We start from the raw sequence: 19,015 nt of genomic DNA, 5'->3' as shown, positions 1-19,015 counted from the left end.
TGTGGACCCATGTGTAGAAAACAGGAGCAAGAACGCGTTCGTATCTGTCGGCTCCAGTGAAGGCGAGGCCACGCCTCGCCGTCGCGACCCAGGCGACGGCGAGGTCGGCCTCGCCTTCGTCCGGCGAGGCGAGACCTCGCCGTCGCGACCAGGCGACGGCGAGGTCTCGCCTCGCCGGATCTGGCCCTCGCTGGGCTCGGCGAGGGTCGCCGGGCCCCGGCCAGGGGCCGGCGACCCTCGCCGACCACTGCGCCCACCACCGCCGGCCCTTCCCGGCGGTGGTGGGTTGGCAGCGGCAAGCAATGGCGAGGAAGCCTGCGCTTCCTCGCCGCTGCTGCAGGTTTTTTTATTTATTTATATAATTTAATTTTTTTTTTTAAAAAGTACACGTCAGCGGGCTAAACGGTGTCGTTTTTTGTTTTTAATGCTGACTGGACCTCTCCGGTGAGCCATGTTAGCACCACATCGGATTTCCGACGAGCCACGTCAGCATTGGCACTAAAGTGATCGATTTTCAAAAAAAGTTGACACCAAAGTGATCCGAAAAAAAGTTATGACACCAAAGTAATCGCCGTACACAAGTTATGGCACTTCTAGTGTACTTTTGCCCTAAGTAATGTCATCTTGCAGAAAGTCCCGACCATGGGCAAGATTCTCTTTGAAAAATGCCCAGTGCTGACCGAGACTGACTTCTAAGCAGCGTTTGGAATATTTTTTCGGCGGTTACTTAAAAGAGTGGTGTAATTGAGTCAAGCCGATGTAGTATGCACATTAAGAAGCAGTTAAAACTTGATTTTGAAGAAGCATGTGAGAATTGTTGGTAAAGTGTCTAATCGTTTCAATCTTGAGCCTCATGTATCTCGTTCTAGTTGAGTTTTCTCTTCGAATGGGGTTAAATCAACTTTCAATCCTCTAATGGAAAATTTACTAAAAACATCCTAAAGCAATTGTATTTTTATCAATTTAGTCCTAAACATTTCAAGTGTGCTAATTGAGTCATAAACTTTTTCATGTGTTACCGATTGAGTCCATCTGACCAATTTTAATCGGAAAACGTTGACGTGGCGGCGTACCAACACTAACGTGGACAACTTTTTAAAATTTTTCTAAGTTTTATTTCTTTTTTTTCTTTCCTTTTGGCCCTGGTCTTAGGCGATGGCCAGAGAGGACTGGGCGAGGTCGCCCTCGATAGCCACGATCAGGGAAGGGCCGACCACGCCCACAGCTAGCAAGGGTGGCCATCACCAGATCTGGTAAGGGCGGCCATCGCCAAATCTGGCAAGGGCAACTCTCGCCCAGAGTTGGCGAGGGCTTGCACACCCTCGCCAATGTGGGGCAAGCGTCGTCGGCACTCAGAAAAAAAAGTAAAGAAAAGAAAATAAAATAAAATAACCAAAAAAATTATTAAAAAAAAGTATCTACGTTAGCATTGGTCATGCCACGTAAGACGGTTGACATTCACATAAGCAATTTCCGGCCAAAATTGACGAGATGGGCTTAATTGACAAAACATGAAAATATTTAGGACTCAATTGACACAATTGAAAGATTTAAGATTAAATTGGCAAAAGTGCAATAAATTTAAGACTTTTTGGGACAATTTTCCCATTCTAACTTATAATGTTTGTGCGATTGGATCCTCGAGACAGCAAGTCATTACTACTTTGATGAATGGCCGGAGTCCAACCATCACCGATCGTTGATCATCGCTCCTCTAAAGGTCAACCTTGTTACAAGTTCTTCACGTTTTCCAACCATCATCGCTAGTGGTGGCTGCCAGCATTAACCATATATTATGAAAATTATGAAAAGGTTATATGTGAATTCACGTATCAATATTCATAAAATGGGAAAGTTCCTAAGTTTGAGATCAAGAAAAGGTGAAAGTGCGTTCGGCTCAAAAGTAAATAGTAAAACATAAATATCTATTATTCAAGTGGTTTTAATTAAACTACACGATCCTCATATGGGCATTACAATTATATGGAGATTTAAATTCAAGGCGTTGGTTAAGTGATTGCCTTATGTGAGTACAAACAATATCTACTTATTTCATTACCCCCAAAAAAAAAACAATATCTACTTATTTATTCTGTCCATGAAGATCATCAACGGAGTTTCTGGAAATAGCAGAGAAGAAGCTGATGTCAAAGATCCAGATTTTCTTAATTTCTACCCGAAATGGTCAGAATTGAATTTCCAAATTTCCCAGTTAAACTGATTGAAAAAAGAAGAGATTTTTTATTTTGCAATTTATCGTCAATAAGCAAGGCCCCATTTGCTTGGAAAACGTTGTACAGCTGTAAAAGGCATTGGCTCCGACTGAGGTTTTAGGAGTGATCTTCCATCTATAAGTATGTCATCAATCTGGTTAACCACATGGAGACCTCAACCATCTTACCTCTCATAAACCAACCATCCCCCAAATCATGGTTTCTTCCTTATCGCTGTCCCACCACTCTCCTTTAGGTGCCTTCTTGTTCTTCTCGCTTTTCTTGGTGGACACCACTTTATTTTATGGTGCAGGCGTTTTTGCGTCATCCACTTCTTCTTTCACTGTCAAAGTGATTGAGAATAAGGATGAAGCAGAAGCTCTCTTGAATTGGAAATCTGCTCTTGACAACCATAGCCAATCTCTCCTCTCTTCATGGCACGGCAACAGTCCTTGCGGCTTTACTGGTGTCTCTTGCAACGACTACGGAGTCGTCGCCCATCTAAATCTTTCCTATCTTGGTTTGAGAGGTACTCTGGACGGCCTTGACTTCTCCCGCTTAACCAATGTGGTTAGCTTGGAACTTGGCAACAACTCGATCTATGGCTCCATACCCTCAAGTGTCGGTAACCTTTCCAAACTCAACTCTCTTGACCTTTGTGGCAATGAACTGTCCGGGGACATTCCTCCAAGTATTGGTATGCTAGAGAGTCTTCATTCTTTGTCCCTATGTGCAAACAACCTGAGTGGTCACATCCTTCAGGAGATCGGACGGTTGGATTCTCTTTTGAAACTTGATCTTTCCATAAACGCTCTCACCGGTTCTATCCCTGCTTCACTAGGGAACTTGAGCAGCCTTAATTATCTTTATCTGTGGAAAAATCAACTTTCAGGATTCATTCCTATTTCTCTTGGAAAATTAGGCAATTTAATCGAATTCGACATTTCGCAGAATAACATTTCTGGTTCAATTCCGAGAGAGATAAGTGACTTGAGGAATTTGAAGGCTCTTTGATTATGGCAAAATGGATTTTCAGGACCCATACCCTCAGAAATCGGAAAGCTCACTTCCCTTGTTGAACTTGACCTATCATCCAACAATCTCACTGGCTCAATACCTCCTTCTGTTGGAAACTTGACAAGTTTATCTATTCTTAACCTCTTCCAACATAATTTGATCGGTCCAAATCCCCACTTCTCTTACAAAATTGGGCAACTTGACCCAATTAGCCATCACAAGGAATGCCCTCTTTGGTTCTATTCCACACGAAATATGCGACTTGAGGAGTTTGAAGTTTCTTAGCTTAGCTGATAATAGATTGTCAGGATCCATTCCTTCAGAAATACGAAACCTGACAAGTTTATCTTTTCTTAACCTCAATGGAAATGCAATCTCATCCTCGATCCCTCAAGAAATTGGGAGATTGGTACATCTCGAACGATTGGATTTGTCAGAGAACAATTTGGTCGGTCCAATACCATCGTCTTTGCTGAACTTGAGCAATCTAAAGATTTTATACCTTTACTCAAATAATCTTTCAGGCTCGATTCCACAAGAGTTGGGGAAATTGATATCTCTTAGACAATTGGATGTATCCTTTAATAATTTGACCGGTCGGATCCCTGCATCAATTGGAAGCTTGGCAAATCTGACAGGATTATGGCTTCGTGGCAATAAATTCATTGGTTCCTTGCCTTTTGAATTTAATAAGTTAACACGTTTGGTTCAGTTGGAACTATCTAATAATGAATTAGAGGGGGAATGCCAGACGATGTATGCCTCGAGGGATCATTACAATATTTCTCCGTCTTCAATAATCATTTCGAGGGTCCCATCCCAACAAGCTTAGAGAACTGTAGCACATTAATCAGATTGAGGCTAGAAGGAAACCAACTTACTGGAAACATTACAGAAGCTTTTGGAGTATATCCACATCTATATTATATGGACTTGAGCCACAATCATTTGAACGGTGAAATTTCGTGGAAATGGAAGGGTTGTCATAATTTGACGAGCTTAATGATATCAAACAACAGCATTTCTGGTGAGATACCCGCAATATTTGGAAGGATGGCTCAATTACAGAGACTGGACCTTTCATTAAATAATTTAAGCGGGGAGATTCTAGCGGAATTGGGAAGCCTATCGTTGTTGTTAGAACTCGATCTAAGCAACAACGCAATCACGGGAAATGTCCCGGCTGAGATTGGACTTTTATCTCATTTGGCACATCTGAACTTGGCATCAAACAATTTGAGCGGATTGATACTGGTGCAGCTAGGCTCATGCCAAAATTTGTTGGGCTTGAACTTGAGCAGAAACAAATTTCAGAGAAGCATCCCTTTTGAGATAGGCAACGCACAATTCCTTGAGGTTCTTGACTTGAGTCATAATATGTTGACTGAAAACATACCAGGAGAGCTTGGAAAGTTAAGAATGCTGCGAGTTCTAAATATCTCCCACAACAGTCTCTCCGGTTCTATTGCACATATTTTTGTTGATATGTCGGCCTTGACTTCCATTGATGTATCCTACAATGACCCGGAAGGTCCTCTCCCAAACGTGAAGGCTTTCATTGAGGCTCCATTCGAGGCGATTCAGCATAACAAAGGGCTATATGGAAATGTTGTTGGTTTACCGAAATGCAATTCTACCGTGAGCAAGAAATGCATTGGAACTAGAATCACAGTTGTCCTCGTTCTCTCCTTCTTGGGGTTTCTCCTTCTCTCTTGCACCTTGACTGTTCTTGTAATCATCAATCACCGCCGAAGAAGGATTATCAAGAGAGAGAACAATGAACGGGCAAATGATTTGGATTTTATGTGTATTTTGAGTTATGATGGCAAGGTTTTCTATGATCGAATCATCGAGGCCACGGAAGGATTTGACTCCAAGTACTATGTGGGTGAAGGAGCATATGGAATTGTTTATAAAGCCGATATATCAGAAGGTCAAACGGTTGCTGTCAAGCAAACCTCATCATCTCAGGAAGAGTGAAATCGTCAATTTGATACCATTTGGAAGGGAAATTCAAGCCTTAAGAAATATACGCCATCGTAACATCGTGAAATTTTATGGGTTCTGCTCTCATGCCCAACGTTGTTTTTTGGTGTATGAGTACATGGAAAGAGGGAGCTTGAGAACAACTTTGAACGATGACACAAGAGCAATAGAATTTCAATGGGACAAGAGAGTAAATGTGGTCCGAGGAGTTGCGGATGCATTGTCCTATATGCATCACGAATGTTCGCCTCCATTGATTCATCGAGACTTGACGAGTAACAACATTCTATTGGATTGCGATTATGAGGCTCATGTTTCCGATTTTGGCAATGCAAGACTATTGAGGCCGGATTCATCAAACTGGACTTCTATCGCCGGCACCATCGGGTATATTGCTCCAGGTACTTCGTAATTTTTGCAATTTTAATGACATTCGGTGTTAGTCATCTCTTTTATAATTGAAATTTTGCTAGTTTGGTGCAGTTCTTTAGTCATTTAATCTTCTTAAGGAAATTTGTTTACGCCATCAAAATTTTCAAGTTCAGTGTAGATAGAAAGCTTTTTTATTTCCCCGATAAATAAGAATTGGCAAATGAGGAAAAACATCATAATCAATCCATTTCAAGGATATTAAGTTTGTGTTACCTAAAGATGCTCTTACTTTAAGCGTCGAACAAAATTCTTTGAACTCCGTCAAAGCATAAACTCCTATCATCAAATCAGTGTTGTAAGTATAGATTACGTAGAAATTTGTACTTGTAATCGTCACGTCATGGGAAGCAATGTTGTTAACTTGAATACAGCTTATCATCGAGGTTATAAAAAATTGTGAATTCTCTACTTGCAGAGCTGGCTTATTCTACAATTCCTACCGAAAAATGCGATGTGTATAGCTTTGGAGTCGTCGCATTGGAAACAATCATGGGAAAGCATCCAGGATATCACATCTCTTGGGAATGTTCATCGTCTACCCAATCTGAGTCGCTAATGATGTTGAAGGATGTGTTGGATCAACGTCTCTCGCCTTCTAGACTTCGTCTTCGAGATGCGCAAAACGTGGTCTTGATCGCCAAGCTAGCGTTCGCATGCTTGCAAGCCGATCCACGGCTTCGACCAACTATGGGACAAGTCTCGCGTGAGCTTCGCGTTCATGTACCCATGGAAATGCCATTCTCTGCAGTAAGCTTAGAGCAACTTCGCAATCTCAATGTCACGAAATTTGGAGCATTCACGAGAAATGGTAAGTTTTAAAGTTACTTTTTCACGTGGTATTGTGTTTTGTTTTTAATGATGATGATGATTGCCTTTTGAATATCTTCTTAGTTCTCACTAATCCCAACCGTGTGATTTATGATTTTCACTACAGAGCTAGCTTCACTGTGAACGTAATAGGAATAGTGCGATGTTCATATTTTGGAATCGCGGCACCAAAAATAATTACAGGAAGGCTTTTGGGAAGATCTCATTTCACGACTATTATCAACTTTTTGCGTAGCGAAGAGGAATTGAATTTGCAAGATGTATTGGATCGACATATCTTCCCTTCTTTGAAACGGATTGTAAACAACATGTAGTTTCTGTTGCTGAAAGACACAATAATACTAGTTGTCTGTGAACTTTTATCGATATGTAGGGTCATACTTGCACTTTTAAGTGGTTCAATCAGGTCGATTTTTGACTAATGTACGATGTCGTCCCGAAACTTATAATTTATCCAATTAGATTCCTATCATTCTTTCATTAATTAATTTAAATGAAGTATGGCATGGACACGAAAACCATAATTCACGTTCGTTAATCAGCTGGGTTTTAGAGGTCAAATAGGTTAGGGCAATAGCTACCACCAGAGGCTAGAGAAGAGCTCTACATGCCGAGAGAGATTTTCAATTCCCTTTGGACCACAGAAACACAATCAACTTTAATTTCATGCAAGTTTGGCAAAGTTAAAATTAGTCGCACTTTGCTTTACATTACCCGCATTCCAATCGCCAGTGGAGAACCGACGAGGTCAAGCTTTGATCTCAATCCGATTCAAATCACTATTTTTTTTGCGGGGAGGGGGGGCGTTCTCTCAAAACTGACGTTCTTTATTTCTAAGAGAAAACCGAAGGGCCCATAAACTAGGCTTCATTACAAAGCATGTCCATCAGTAATTGGCTTCCAGATCTGTCGAGAGGTAAGCTCAATTGGTTTCGAATTTTGCTTTGAATATCATCTCCAGTAATTGCTTTGTGAAGCGAGTGCTCCTCGCAGTACTGGTTCCGAATTTGGGGTTTTATGTCTGAAAATGAAATTATTTCGAGACGTCCACATAAACTAGAGGGTGGTGGCCACCAATTCCAGCGAAGGAAAGTTTCCTGAGTACCGTAAAAATTGGGTAAGCCAGTTTTCCATTCTGCTCAAACCCTAAGGAGAGATTTGAATATTTAGGTTCAGATTAGCCCATGCATCTCGCATCCATGGAAGTAGTAGAAAAAGATGCTCACTCGTTTCCACATGGTTCTTACACAGCGAGCAAAAGGTTTCGGGTACGATTTTTCGCTTATATAAGTTTTCCATGGTAGGGGAGTCCGTTCTGGCATACATTCCATATAAAGATCCTGACTTTAGGAGCAGTTTGCAGATTCCAAATTCTGTTCCATAGAACCCGAGGAACCACGAAGGAGGAAGAAGCCATACTTGATTTCAGATTGTCCTCTTCGAGTCTGAGAGAGTTATAGCCACTCTTCACCGTGTACTTTACCTGTTAATGAATTAGGCCCCACCTTTGGTCTCGAACTGATTGGGTTCTCAGTGGGATAGTGAGAATTTCCTTAACAGTGTCTTCTTCGAATCGGTTCTGCAGAAGAGATTCGTTTCATGTATTCTCCTCCTTGTTTATAAGCTATGCTACTTGCACTGGTTCGCCTTTATTTGCTGGCCCTCCTATTACTCCACTTTTTAATTTTCTGTCCTCTCGAATGCTAATGGCTTCCCCTGATCCAACAATCCACATAGTTGAATTTGAAATAGCATCTCTTCCCACTAGTAAGCTTTGCCAGCCCCATGAAGTTCTGTGTGCCAGAAATCTCTACGAAGGAAGTAATTAAGAATTTGACTCCATAGTGAACAAGGGTTTTTCATTAATCTCCAGGCTTGATTCCCTAAGAAAGCTTTGTTCACAGTAACTCTGTAAAACCCATGCCTCCATTATCCTTCCTTTGCTTCAAGATTTCCTATCTCTTCTAGTGTATCCCTGAGTGAGATTCACTATTTTTCCACCGGAATGCTGCCATTCTCTGTTCTATCACCTTACAAATGAAAACATGAATTTTAAAAATGGACATAGCATATTGAGGTAAGGCCTGAACCACTTTTTTTAGTAAAATCTCCTTTCCAGCTTTTGAAATTGATTTTTCCTTCCAACCCTCCAGTTTCTTTTTCACTTGTCCCAGGATCCGGGCAAACATTTGTTTCTTTGTCCCGCCGCCCCCAAAACCCCCCCCCCCCAAATCTGATGGTATTCCAAGATATTTCCCTGTCTTTTCTAATTCAAAAACACATAGTTCATAAGCCATGTCTTATGTTAGCTCTCGGAGATTATGGACAACCTAAACCGAAAAAGATTCCTAATTTGTTTAGATTGATTTCCAGTCTAGTAGCAAAGCAACACTGATGCAACACCTCTGCCAAAGAGAGGCAATCCTGGATTCTTCCATCTAGGGAAAAGATGGAATCATCTGCAAATAGATGGTACGATAAGGTGGGACATAATGCATTGAGCTCTATCCCATTTATGCTGCCTTCCTCGACTGCTTTCTCTAAAAGATAGAACATTTGTAACAAAAATAAATAAACAAGGGGAAAGAGGAACACCTTGTCGAAGCCCTCTGGAAGGTTCGAAATAAGGAAGAGGTTCCTCATTAAATTTTATGCTGAAAGAGATTGTAGACACACATTGCATTACCCATGTAACCCATTTTTCACTAAAACCCAATTTATGCAAACAAGCTTCCAAGAAATCCCATTCAATTCTATCATACGCCTTTTTCATATTAAGTTTTAAAAAAGCCTAGAATTTTTTTCCTCCTAATCCTCGGTTCACAAAGTGGTCTTGAGTGTCAATCTCATACTCAAGGTCAGGAGGTCCAATCCTCTCGGTTGTAACTTCAATTCGCCAAACACTCTTGTTGTACCCAATAGAAAACATATCGGTCTTGTAAACTTTTTACACGTCGGCCAATTGAGAGCAAACGCACCTTGAAAATTTTAGGACTGAATTGGCACAAATAAAATATATTTAGGGCTTTTTTGGTAATTTCCCCCATATCATTGAGTAATTATGTATGAGCTGACATGCATCATTCAAGTCCATTCATCTGAAAGATCAGAATTACTGGGATTTCGACATGTGGTTGAAATACGAAAGGCTATTCTAGCGATCTCTCTTATGATAGATGGACCTTAGGCTATATTCTGATATAACTAATTCTCACTACAAACATAATTAGATCTTTGATGTTTAATTCTTACTATGAATTATGAAATATCTCTTTTTCATTTATCGATGTAGTATTTTAGTTATTCATTTTCCTGGTAACATAGCACGACTATCTTCCTAATAATTCCAATACTAGTATAAAATCTTTCTCCAAAATGAGAATACTAGATGATAATAGAGTTTATAATGTCATGGAGTATCTAATTTATTTTCCTTTGAACGAAAAGAAGATGCTCTTCTTATGGCGGTGTTTTATTTTAATCCTCTCCTGAACTTTTCCTTTTTTTTTCACTTTTGAAAAGTATGCAACTCCAATAAACTCATTACCAATGGGAGATTGATGCATATTGCTGAAAGTGACTGCCAAATTTTGCTAAATAATTATTTATGATCAACTTTTGCAGTATATGAAGGTCAGTTATCACCGCAAATACTTTTGTCCTGGACCTTCCCCCACATTTCGAGAAGATGCATCAACCCACGTCACGCCCACTTGAAGCAAATTTACAACTCAATTAATGATAAATTATTGCCAATCCTTATCTTGAAATCACCTTTTTTGAACCTCTTAACGTGTAATGAATTCAGGCTTTACCATGCATGGAGAGAGAGAGAGAGAGAGAGAGAGAGAGAGAGAGAGAGAGAGAGAGAGAGAGAGAAACAATGCCTGTCATCTCGACCTTTTGCCCACCTATACTGCCATATGAGGTCATTGACAATGACTCATTGTCGGTTCTTCTTTCAGGTATACAAAGAGCACAAACACATACTGATTAAAAAAATACTAATCTTTCCGTGAAAACACCGAAAGATGTCACCAACTTGATTATCGTTCATTGGGGTTACTTCCTTTTTTTTTCATCACTTTTGTTTTAGTATAGTTTGAACTTGAAATCAACTTGGATTAACCGGAAGTAGCATGTTAAGATACTATTTTATTGTTAGTAGGAATCTTCATTCTTTAGTATGATCCTTTGAACAAACACATCTCTATAAGGATGAGATAGGAATGGCAACATTGTTAGCTGAATTCTACTCATAAACTTGAATCACTTGAGGACTAGAGTCGAACAAAAGCATTGGCTCTTTTATTAATTAATAACTGAAGAAGTACAGAATACTAAGTGGGGAGCGTGGACCACCTGCATGAGCAAGAAAACCAAGGGCTTTCCCCCCATTTTACAGAAAGTCAAATTTTCTTTCGGTTAAAAAATTGGATAAAGTGGCTGAGGTTATAGAGAAAGTGGATCTAGGAAAGCATCTATGAGATGAGATCTAGAGATGTCACGTAACCTTTATTGATGTGTAGATTATTGACTGGAAAATTGTGCACGCATGTGTCATTTTTCACTCAGCAAAATCATGACATTTTTGTTTTGGCAAATTTCGCTCCGGCTCTTTTCTTAAAGGGAAAGTTGTTTTAATTTTCCATTAATGTTGATGAGCGATAGTTTAATTATTTCAATTGTTTAGAATGGGATCAAGTCATCCACCACAATCGCAAGATTAATAGAGAAACATACAAGAAATAGAGACACAATACATTATGATTTCCGTGTTTCGATCCAGAGTTAAGACCTACATCCATAAAGAGAGCGGAAGTAATTTAGTGCGGCTGAAAGAGTACAAGTTTGAATTGATGTGTCTTCCAATCCCAAACCCTAGTTACACTTAATTAATGATCACCTAATGTTTTACATAATCTCTCACAGTGTTTTTGTATCAAAACTCATAAAGAGAGTCTAAAAACATTCTCAATGGACTCTAACATGTAACGCCACAAAGTACCTTCAAACAGGCTTTTAAAATGTGAGTCGGGCTGATTTTATGGCACTTTCCAGGTCTAGCTGGGCGCTCACTTCATGCCCAGCGTGCCTAGACAAAATGCAACACCTGGCCGAGCGCCCACTTGCCGCCTTGGCATCTAGCCCTTTTGTGTTTGGGTGCTCGGCATATGCCCAGTAGCCACAAGCCATTCGAAGCCTGTGATCGGCAGCCCGGGACTATGTGACCGGATGCCAAACCCTTTTCCTAGGTTGGGGCTCAATAGCTCGGTCTTTCATGCCAAGGGCCCAACCCTCTCGGCGCACTTCTGGCACCTCGTGAAAAAATCCACCTTGACCTTAACCTCAACTCCAGGCTTCGATCATTGCTCAGATATTTGGTCATAACTCAAGACATTCACAATATCAATTTGATGGTTGAATTGTTAACGGGGCAATAGAAGGCCATATCTTTTCTTGCATATACTGGGTTAACCCCGCATAATTGAACGGTCCCTACACATTTAGAGGTTCCCACTCCAACAAAGATGTAATAACATTAAAACCAACAAGACAGGAGATTAAAAAGACTCGAACGAGCCCCACAAGCAACATACTGGTGATGACCCATGATGTTAGAACGTGACAAAAGAAATTAAAAGCGACAGCACTTATAGGTAAATGCGTGTGAATTCTGATGTTAGAATCAATGCAGTGATTCCCCAGCAGTTTCTCTCAACTGGCCATGCTGTTCGATTGAGGTGTTTGCTTCTTTCACTCGTCACCAACACATGCTCGACAAGTGTCCACAGAAAGTATTTTACAGTTTCCTGTTGTTCTCTCTTAAAGAAACGACAAATTACACCCTTGATTGGTTGACTAGATTAAACCAATTGTTGGTTAGGGAGTAGAGCTTGAACGATCCCGCATCAAATTACATGTTTTAGTCGATAGTTGTTGAGCTTGAGTATTCAAGTAAGAAATAAGAATGGAAAACCTAGGTTTCTAGTGTTTTTATTCTCGAAAGCTCTCGAAGTCGGTATTTTAAACGTAAACGGGTACTTGCAAGTAGTCAATCTAGACATTACCATGCATGAATGAGATGTTCACTACCTTTAAGTGACTACTAAGTAAGCCTAAAGCTTATTTCCCTAGGTGATTGAGGCAGTGGATCAAGGTGGAGGATCGTTCTTCTTTCCCCTTTTTAAGTGATTGCAAACTCGAACTTGTTTACGACTAGTCCTAATTGATGGCAGACCTAGCTGTAGATCTTGGATGGTCGAGTCGACGTTAGCACCTAAGAGACCTTGTCCAAATCCATCCACCAATTCAATGTACTAATTTTTCTTCTCAAAATGATCGCGTCCGGACAAGCCTAACCAACCCTCGGTTTCATGCACTGGTTTACAAAGGAAATTGGTTAACTAAAGTCCTGCCAAATTATGCTTTTGGCATGGGCACGCCCAACAAGCCGTTAGGTCCATGATCGGTAGTTTACTTGGGACAGTGGTACTCATGACCGCATGCCGTTGAGCAGATTTTTATTCTGCGAGAATCTTGGCGGAGTTGCGGGCTTACTCATCTCAAGTTTTAGACTCTTGATAGCCTCTCTTGAGATCGATACCTCGCACGCAGCTGTTATGACACTCAAATCTTAAATTCTTGTACCGAGGATGCAATTCTTATGCTAACGTTAACTAGGGGCTGTCTACATTGGTCGATCTTACACGCTCTAGGTCTTTGTTATCCGAGTGAAAATATTTGGCACCTATTTGTAACTATATAGCTGTAAAAACGCCATCGTGCGATCATAGGGTTTTATCGCATGTAGTTATGCAGCTCCCACAACATTGCAGACTAATTTCAAAGCACCAACCACACAAAAAATCGCAAATCTTGTAGGGTTCGAGAGAAGCCGCTCGCAGGAGGGAGCTGGCCTTCACCGGCGAACATCACCATCCCCTCTCACTGCTTGTGCTTAGGATTGGCCTTGCAAACGACGTACAACCGTCTTGCAGAACTCGCACATCTTCTTCACCGAGGAATGTGACTTCGTGGTCGCTGCCGAACGGAGAAGCAGTCGATAGTAATGGAGGAAACTGATTCGAAACGCTAGCCAAGGAAGACGAAGACTACCTCACTTGTTTTGGGCCCTTTGGGCTCTTGTTCGTATCAATATTTTAAAGGGGCTGGGTCTAGTAGTACTTCACGCATCTTCTTTAATTCACGAGTCTCTCAATCTTCCACTTTTCTTTGCATTTTCTCACTCTTGATTTTTTTATTTTTTGGAACTTTTTTTTTATGATCTGTGATAATCTCATTCTCTATTGATCAAACACATTATTAATTAACTTGCAGATGCTAATACATGCAACTTTCGAGCTTGCAAATTCCATTTTGTGGGAAAAAAATATTTTTTGCTTTAAATATTTACACCTTACCATCGAATATTAGCTTAAGACGATCTTATGTAGTGATTTTATATGCACGAGTGAGAGTGATCGGTTCCAAAGGCAGAACATAGAATTGACCTTGTAGTTCCAAAGAATCGGAACCCAAAATTGAACTAGTTACATTTGGAACCAGCCCGCCCCAGCTGACATCTTCTAATTCAACCCAAGAACAGAGTTTGTTTTGTGGAAATCAGTTTATGGGTGATTGTTTCGCCGAAAAGCATCAACAAAGCACCTTTCAAAATATGGATTGAGATGGAAATCGACAAAGCATATGAAGGGTCATTTATCAATTCTTGAATAGGAAATGCATATTGACGAAAAAATTAAATGTACGAAAATTGAAGGCAATTGTGATCAGTCATGTAAAAAGGCACTAAAAGGTAAAATAACAGGACAAAATTAAACAACTAGTGTTCACTGCTCGATAAACTGTCACTTGCTCAAATTACAATTTCAATATTTAAAGCTACTAGCGACGATTATCAGAAATTTTTAAGGAAAGCAAATAACATTTTACGTGACTATTAGAATTCAACATGTATCTAGAAACGGTTACCAAAGATCCACTGTCGACGATCATGGTTTCAATTTTTTTTTTTTTTGGTCGAAGATCATGGTTTCATTACTCGCCCCATGTTAACGGTTTCTTCTGCAACTTACAACACCTCTTCCTGACAATTATAAAAGCCCACGTTTCTTGGCCTCTATAGTTAGTGGCTTTCAAGATTTACGGCTCCACTACCTTGGAATCATGTCAACCTAACAACCACATTGACTCTTTCAAGTGAATGAATCATAAATGAGTTTGTTATATTTAGTAAATGGATCATAAATGAATTTAAAATGGTAAGGTAAATGGGTTCACAACTTACTTGAACCCAACCCACCTCTATGACTCTCTCTCTCTCCCTCACTCGATTTCAAGTTCGTTCACTCTGTCCTCTCACCTTAGTTTGGGTTTGAGTTTTTGCATGTTGTCTTAAATATAAAAATATTTTAATAATATGGTTCGAATCGGGTATGAGTTGGGTATGGGTCACTAGATTTGTATTGCATGAAAATGGGTCAATTTGAATCGAACCATTTTCAACTCAACCCGACCAACCTGTTTGACAGATCTATTGTTGGCAATATCTAATCACCTTGTCAAGCATCCATGTTTGCTGACTAAGAACTCCCAACACTTAGTAGCTTTTAGCTCCACCATGCCTTGCTCGGTCTTTTCTAGTCCGAGTTGATAATCAAAGACTTGGTCTATAACTTTTTTCTATAACTCATGACAAATCTCTTGTTAGCTAAGTGATTTTGTGCGTAAATCTCATAGTTGACGACGGGGAGTCCAGTCCTCTTGGTTGCAACTCCAATTGGCCAAACACTCATTACATTATTCAGATACACAAAAAAATATGAAATATTAACAAAGTAAAAGTCTCAATTATGGATATCGTCAGAAATGGAAGCTCAGACTAATAGTTCTAGATTACACATTCATCACCGATTGCCATGGAATACCACAATATTGCACGAAGACATAGAACAAGAAAAACACAAAGACTTGTTCTAAGTTCCAATCCGTTAGAACTGGTTCCCCAATTTTTGGAACCCACAACTTACTATGCATATCTTGAGACTTGGAACCATGCTCATCCCTAAGAGTAAGTGGGACTTGGCACAACTTATAATTGAGTAATTATTTATGAGCTCTCCGCATATTACATGCATCAATTAAGTCTCTTCATATGAAAGGTGAGAATTACCTAGATTTTGAGACGTATTGAACTATAGAAGGCTATTCTATCGATCTTTCTTATTATATATATAGATGGACCTTAGGCTATATTAATGATTTAACCAATTCTCACTACAAACACAATTAGATCTTTCATGTTTAATTCTCACTATGAATCATGAAACATCTCTTTTTCACTAGTTGATGTAGTAATTCAGTAAATTATTTCCCGTGACACGCGCGAGTATCTTTCTAATCATTCCAATAGTAGGATAATCCCTTTCTCCAAAAGGAGCAGGCTAGGTCATATACATAGAGTTTCTACTGTTGTGGAGTATCTAATGTATTTTTCTTTGCACAAACAGCAGATGCTCTTCTTATTGGAAATCTTGTCTTAATCCTCTCCTTAACTTTTTCCATTTTCTTTTGAAAAATATGCAATCTCTAATAAATTCATTACCAATGGGAGATTAATGCTTATTGCTGAAAGTGACTCCCAATTTTTCGCTAACAAATTGATTCAATAGAAAGACGTTGCTTGCTATATATGATCAACTTTTGCAGCATGTGAAAGTCAGTTGTTACCGCAAATACTTCTGTCCTGGATCTTCCCAACATCTCGTGAAGATGCCTCAACCTACGTCACGCCCACTTAAACTCAATATATGATTAATTATTGCTAATCCTTATCTTGAAATCACCTTTCTCGAACTTCTTAATGTGTAATGGATTCAAACTTACTCTTGAAGTATTGTCCCACATCGCTCGACAACGGGTCCTAAATACTCTTTATATTTATGTGGTCTCCCTCCATCTATCAGCTTAAAGTTTTGGATTGGACTCTCTAACATGGTATTAGAGACAATGCCTCTCATAATTCCCCTTACACGTGTCCCACATGGGTTGGACTTTCTAACACTTACCATGCATTGGGAAATACAATGCCTTTCATCACCGTTGTTTTCCCACCTAAGCCGCCATATGAGTCATTGTCGGTCCTTTTGTTTGGTGTATAAAGAGCACAAACGATTACTTGATTAAAAAATAGTAATTATCATTGATTAGGGTTACTTCCTTTCTTCCACTTCTATTTTTAAGTATAGTTCAAAATTGAAATTGAAATCGAAATCGACTTCAATTAACGCACGGTTTCTCACTTCATAACACATGGTGTGAAGCAAATGATTTTGGCAGGCATGTCCTGGTCACATTTCATGCTAGCGAGCATCTTCATTCTACCCATAACTAAAGTTCGCAAGTGATTCTTTTAGTATGATCCATTAAACAAACATGTGTGTAATGATGAGATTAGAATGGACACATTGTTAGGTGAATTATATCCACAAACACAGGTGTGAAATAATGAGATGAGAATGGCAACATTATTAGGTGAATTCTATCCATGAACATGTATGCTTGAGTGACTAGAATCGAGCAACAGCATTGGCTCTCTTATTAATTCATAACTAAAGCAATATAAGCCACTTAGTGGAGGCCTTGGACCACTTGCATCAGCTAGAAAACCTGGTTTTTCCCCCCATTTTACAGAAAGTCAAATTTACTTTTGGTTAAATAATTGGATAAAGTGGCTGCGGTTATAGAGAAAGTGGATCTAGGAAAGCAAGAGATGTCACCAAACCTTTATTTGATTTGAAGATTCTTGACTGGAAAATTGTGCATGCATGCGTCATTTTCCACTCAGCCACAGCATGACATTGTTTCTTTTGGCAAATCCTTCTTTGGCTCTTTTTTAAAGGGGAAAGTTATTTTAAGTTTGCATTGAGCTCAATGAGCGATGATTTATTTGTTTCGATTATTAGGTATAGGAACGTGTCGTCCACCACAATCATGAGATCAATATGGTAATATATAAGAAATAGAGAGATAATGAAATGTGCTTCGGTCTGGAATTAAGACCTACATCCATGGAGAGAGCGAAAATAATCCCCTATGAACGAAAGATTACAAGCTTGAATCGATGTCACTCTCAGTTCCAAGCCCCGATTAAACTTAATTAATCCTTACCTTAGTATTTTACATAATCTTTCAATGTTTCGTATCAAAACTCATAAAAGAGAAAGCCTTGAAACATTCTCAATGGACTTTAACACATAACGCCGCAAAGTACCTTCAAACAGGCTTTCAAAATGAGAGTCAGGCCGAGTTTATGGCACTTGCCGAGTCTAGCCAGGCGCTCACTTCATGCCCATTGTGCCTGGACAAACGCAATCACCTGGCCGGGCGCCCACTTGGCCGCCTTGGCGCGTGTTTGGGTGCTCGGCATGTGCCCAGTAGCCACAGGCCATTCCAAGCCAATGGCCGGCAGCTTGGGACTATGTAACCAGATGCCTAGCCCTTCCCCGTAGGTCATGGCCCAACAGCTCGATCTCATATCCTCAAGGGCCGAATCATCTCAACGCACCTCGAGCGCCTCGTCAAAATATATATATATATATATATATATATATATATCTTTTTCACCTTAACCTTAACTCCGGGCTTCAATCATTGCTTGGATATTTGGTACATTCACAGATATCAATTTTATTATATGGTTGAATTGTTAACAGGGCAAATAGAAGGCCATTTCTTTTCTTGTATATAGTGGGTCAACCCCACATAATTGAACGGTCCGTATACATTTGGATGTACCCACTCCAAATAAGTAATAAAATTACCATTTCCTGGGGGAAGTTAGCAAAGTAGATCACCTTCCTATGCGTCAAGCCATCTCCACTTTTGCCATTGTTTGTAATGATTTGGTCAAAACACTCAAAACGCCCAAACCATTCGCCGAGCAACCAAACTTTTGGCATCTTTCAGTACGTATTCGGCCATGTTTGGACACTGACGAAACCAACAAGACAGGAGATTAAACAATGACCTAGAAAGAGCCCCACAAGCAACAACATCCTGGTGATGACCCATGATGTTAGAACGTGACAAAAGCAATCAAAAGGGGCAGCAATTATACGTAAATGCGTGTGGATTCTGTTTGCTAGAATCTATGCAGCGATTCCCCAGCAGTTCCTCTCAGCTGCCTATGCTGCTCAATTGAGGTGTTTGCTTCATTCACTTGTCACCAACACATCCTCGACAGGTGTACACAGAAAAGAATTTGGGAGGGTTCCCGTTGTTCTCTCGTGAAGAAACGAGAAATTATTGTGCACGCTTGATTGGTTTACTAGATTAAGCCAATGGTTTGCTAGGGAGTAGAGCTTGAACGATCCCGAATCAAATTACACGTTCTAATCGATAGTTGTTGACCTTGAGTATTCAAGTAAGAAATGAGAATGGAAAACTTAGGTTTCTAGTGTTTTCATTCTCATAAGCTCTCGCAGTTGGCATTCTAAACATGAACGGTAAACTTT

General features: G+C 39.9%; 1 protein-coding gene and 1 pseudogene across 1 annotated transcript; both read left to right on the top strand.

Annotated features, from left to right (window-relative positions):
• The first annotated feature begins 2,414 nt into the window (after window positions 1-2,414).
• LOC115666596 (probable leucine-rich repeat receptor-like protein kinase At1g35710) lies at window positions 2,415-3,393 on the top strand. Its single transcript, XM_056306541.1, has one exon. The coding sequence runs from the start codon at window positions 2,430-2,432 to the stop codon at window positions 3,225-3,227; it is 798 nt and encodes a 265-aa protein (XP_056162516.1). The 5' UTR covers window positions 2,415-2,429; the 3' UTR covers window positions 3,228-3,393.
• Window positions 3,394-3,569: 176 nt separating this feature from the next.
• On the top strand, window positions 3,570-6,578 carry LOC115690557 (MDIS1-interacting receptor like kinase 2-like; annotated as a pseudogene).
• The last annotated feature ends 12,437 nt before the right edge of the window (window positions 6,579-19,015 follow it).

The sequence above is a fragment of the Syzygium oleosum genome, unplaced genomic scaffold (genome assembly GCF_021117445.2).
Source record: "Syzygium oleosum isolate NSW1041296 unplaced genomic scaffold, Sole_v2.1 Sole_v2.44, whole genome shotgun sequence".
Taxonomy (NCBI): Eukaryota; Viridiplantae; Streptophyta; class Magnoliopsida; order Myrtales; family Myrtaceae; genus Syzygium; species Syzygium oleosum.
Note: the sequence above shows the minus strand (reverse complement) of the source record. Positions and strands in the feature narration are given on the sequence as shown.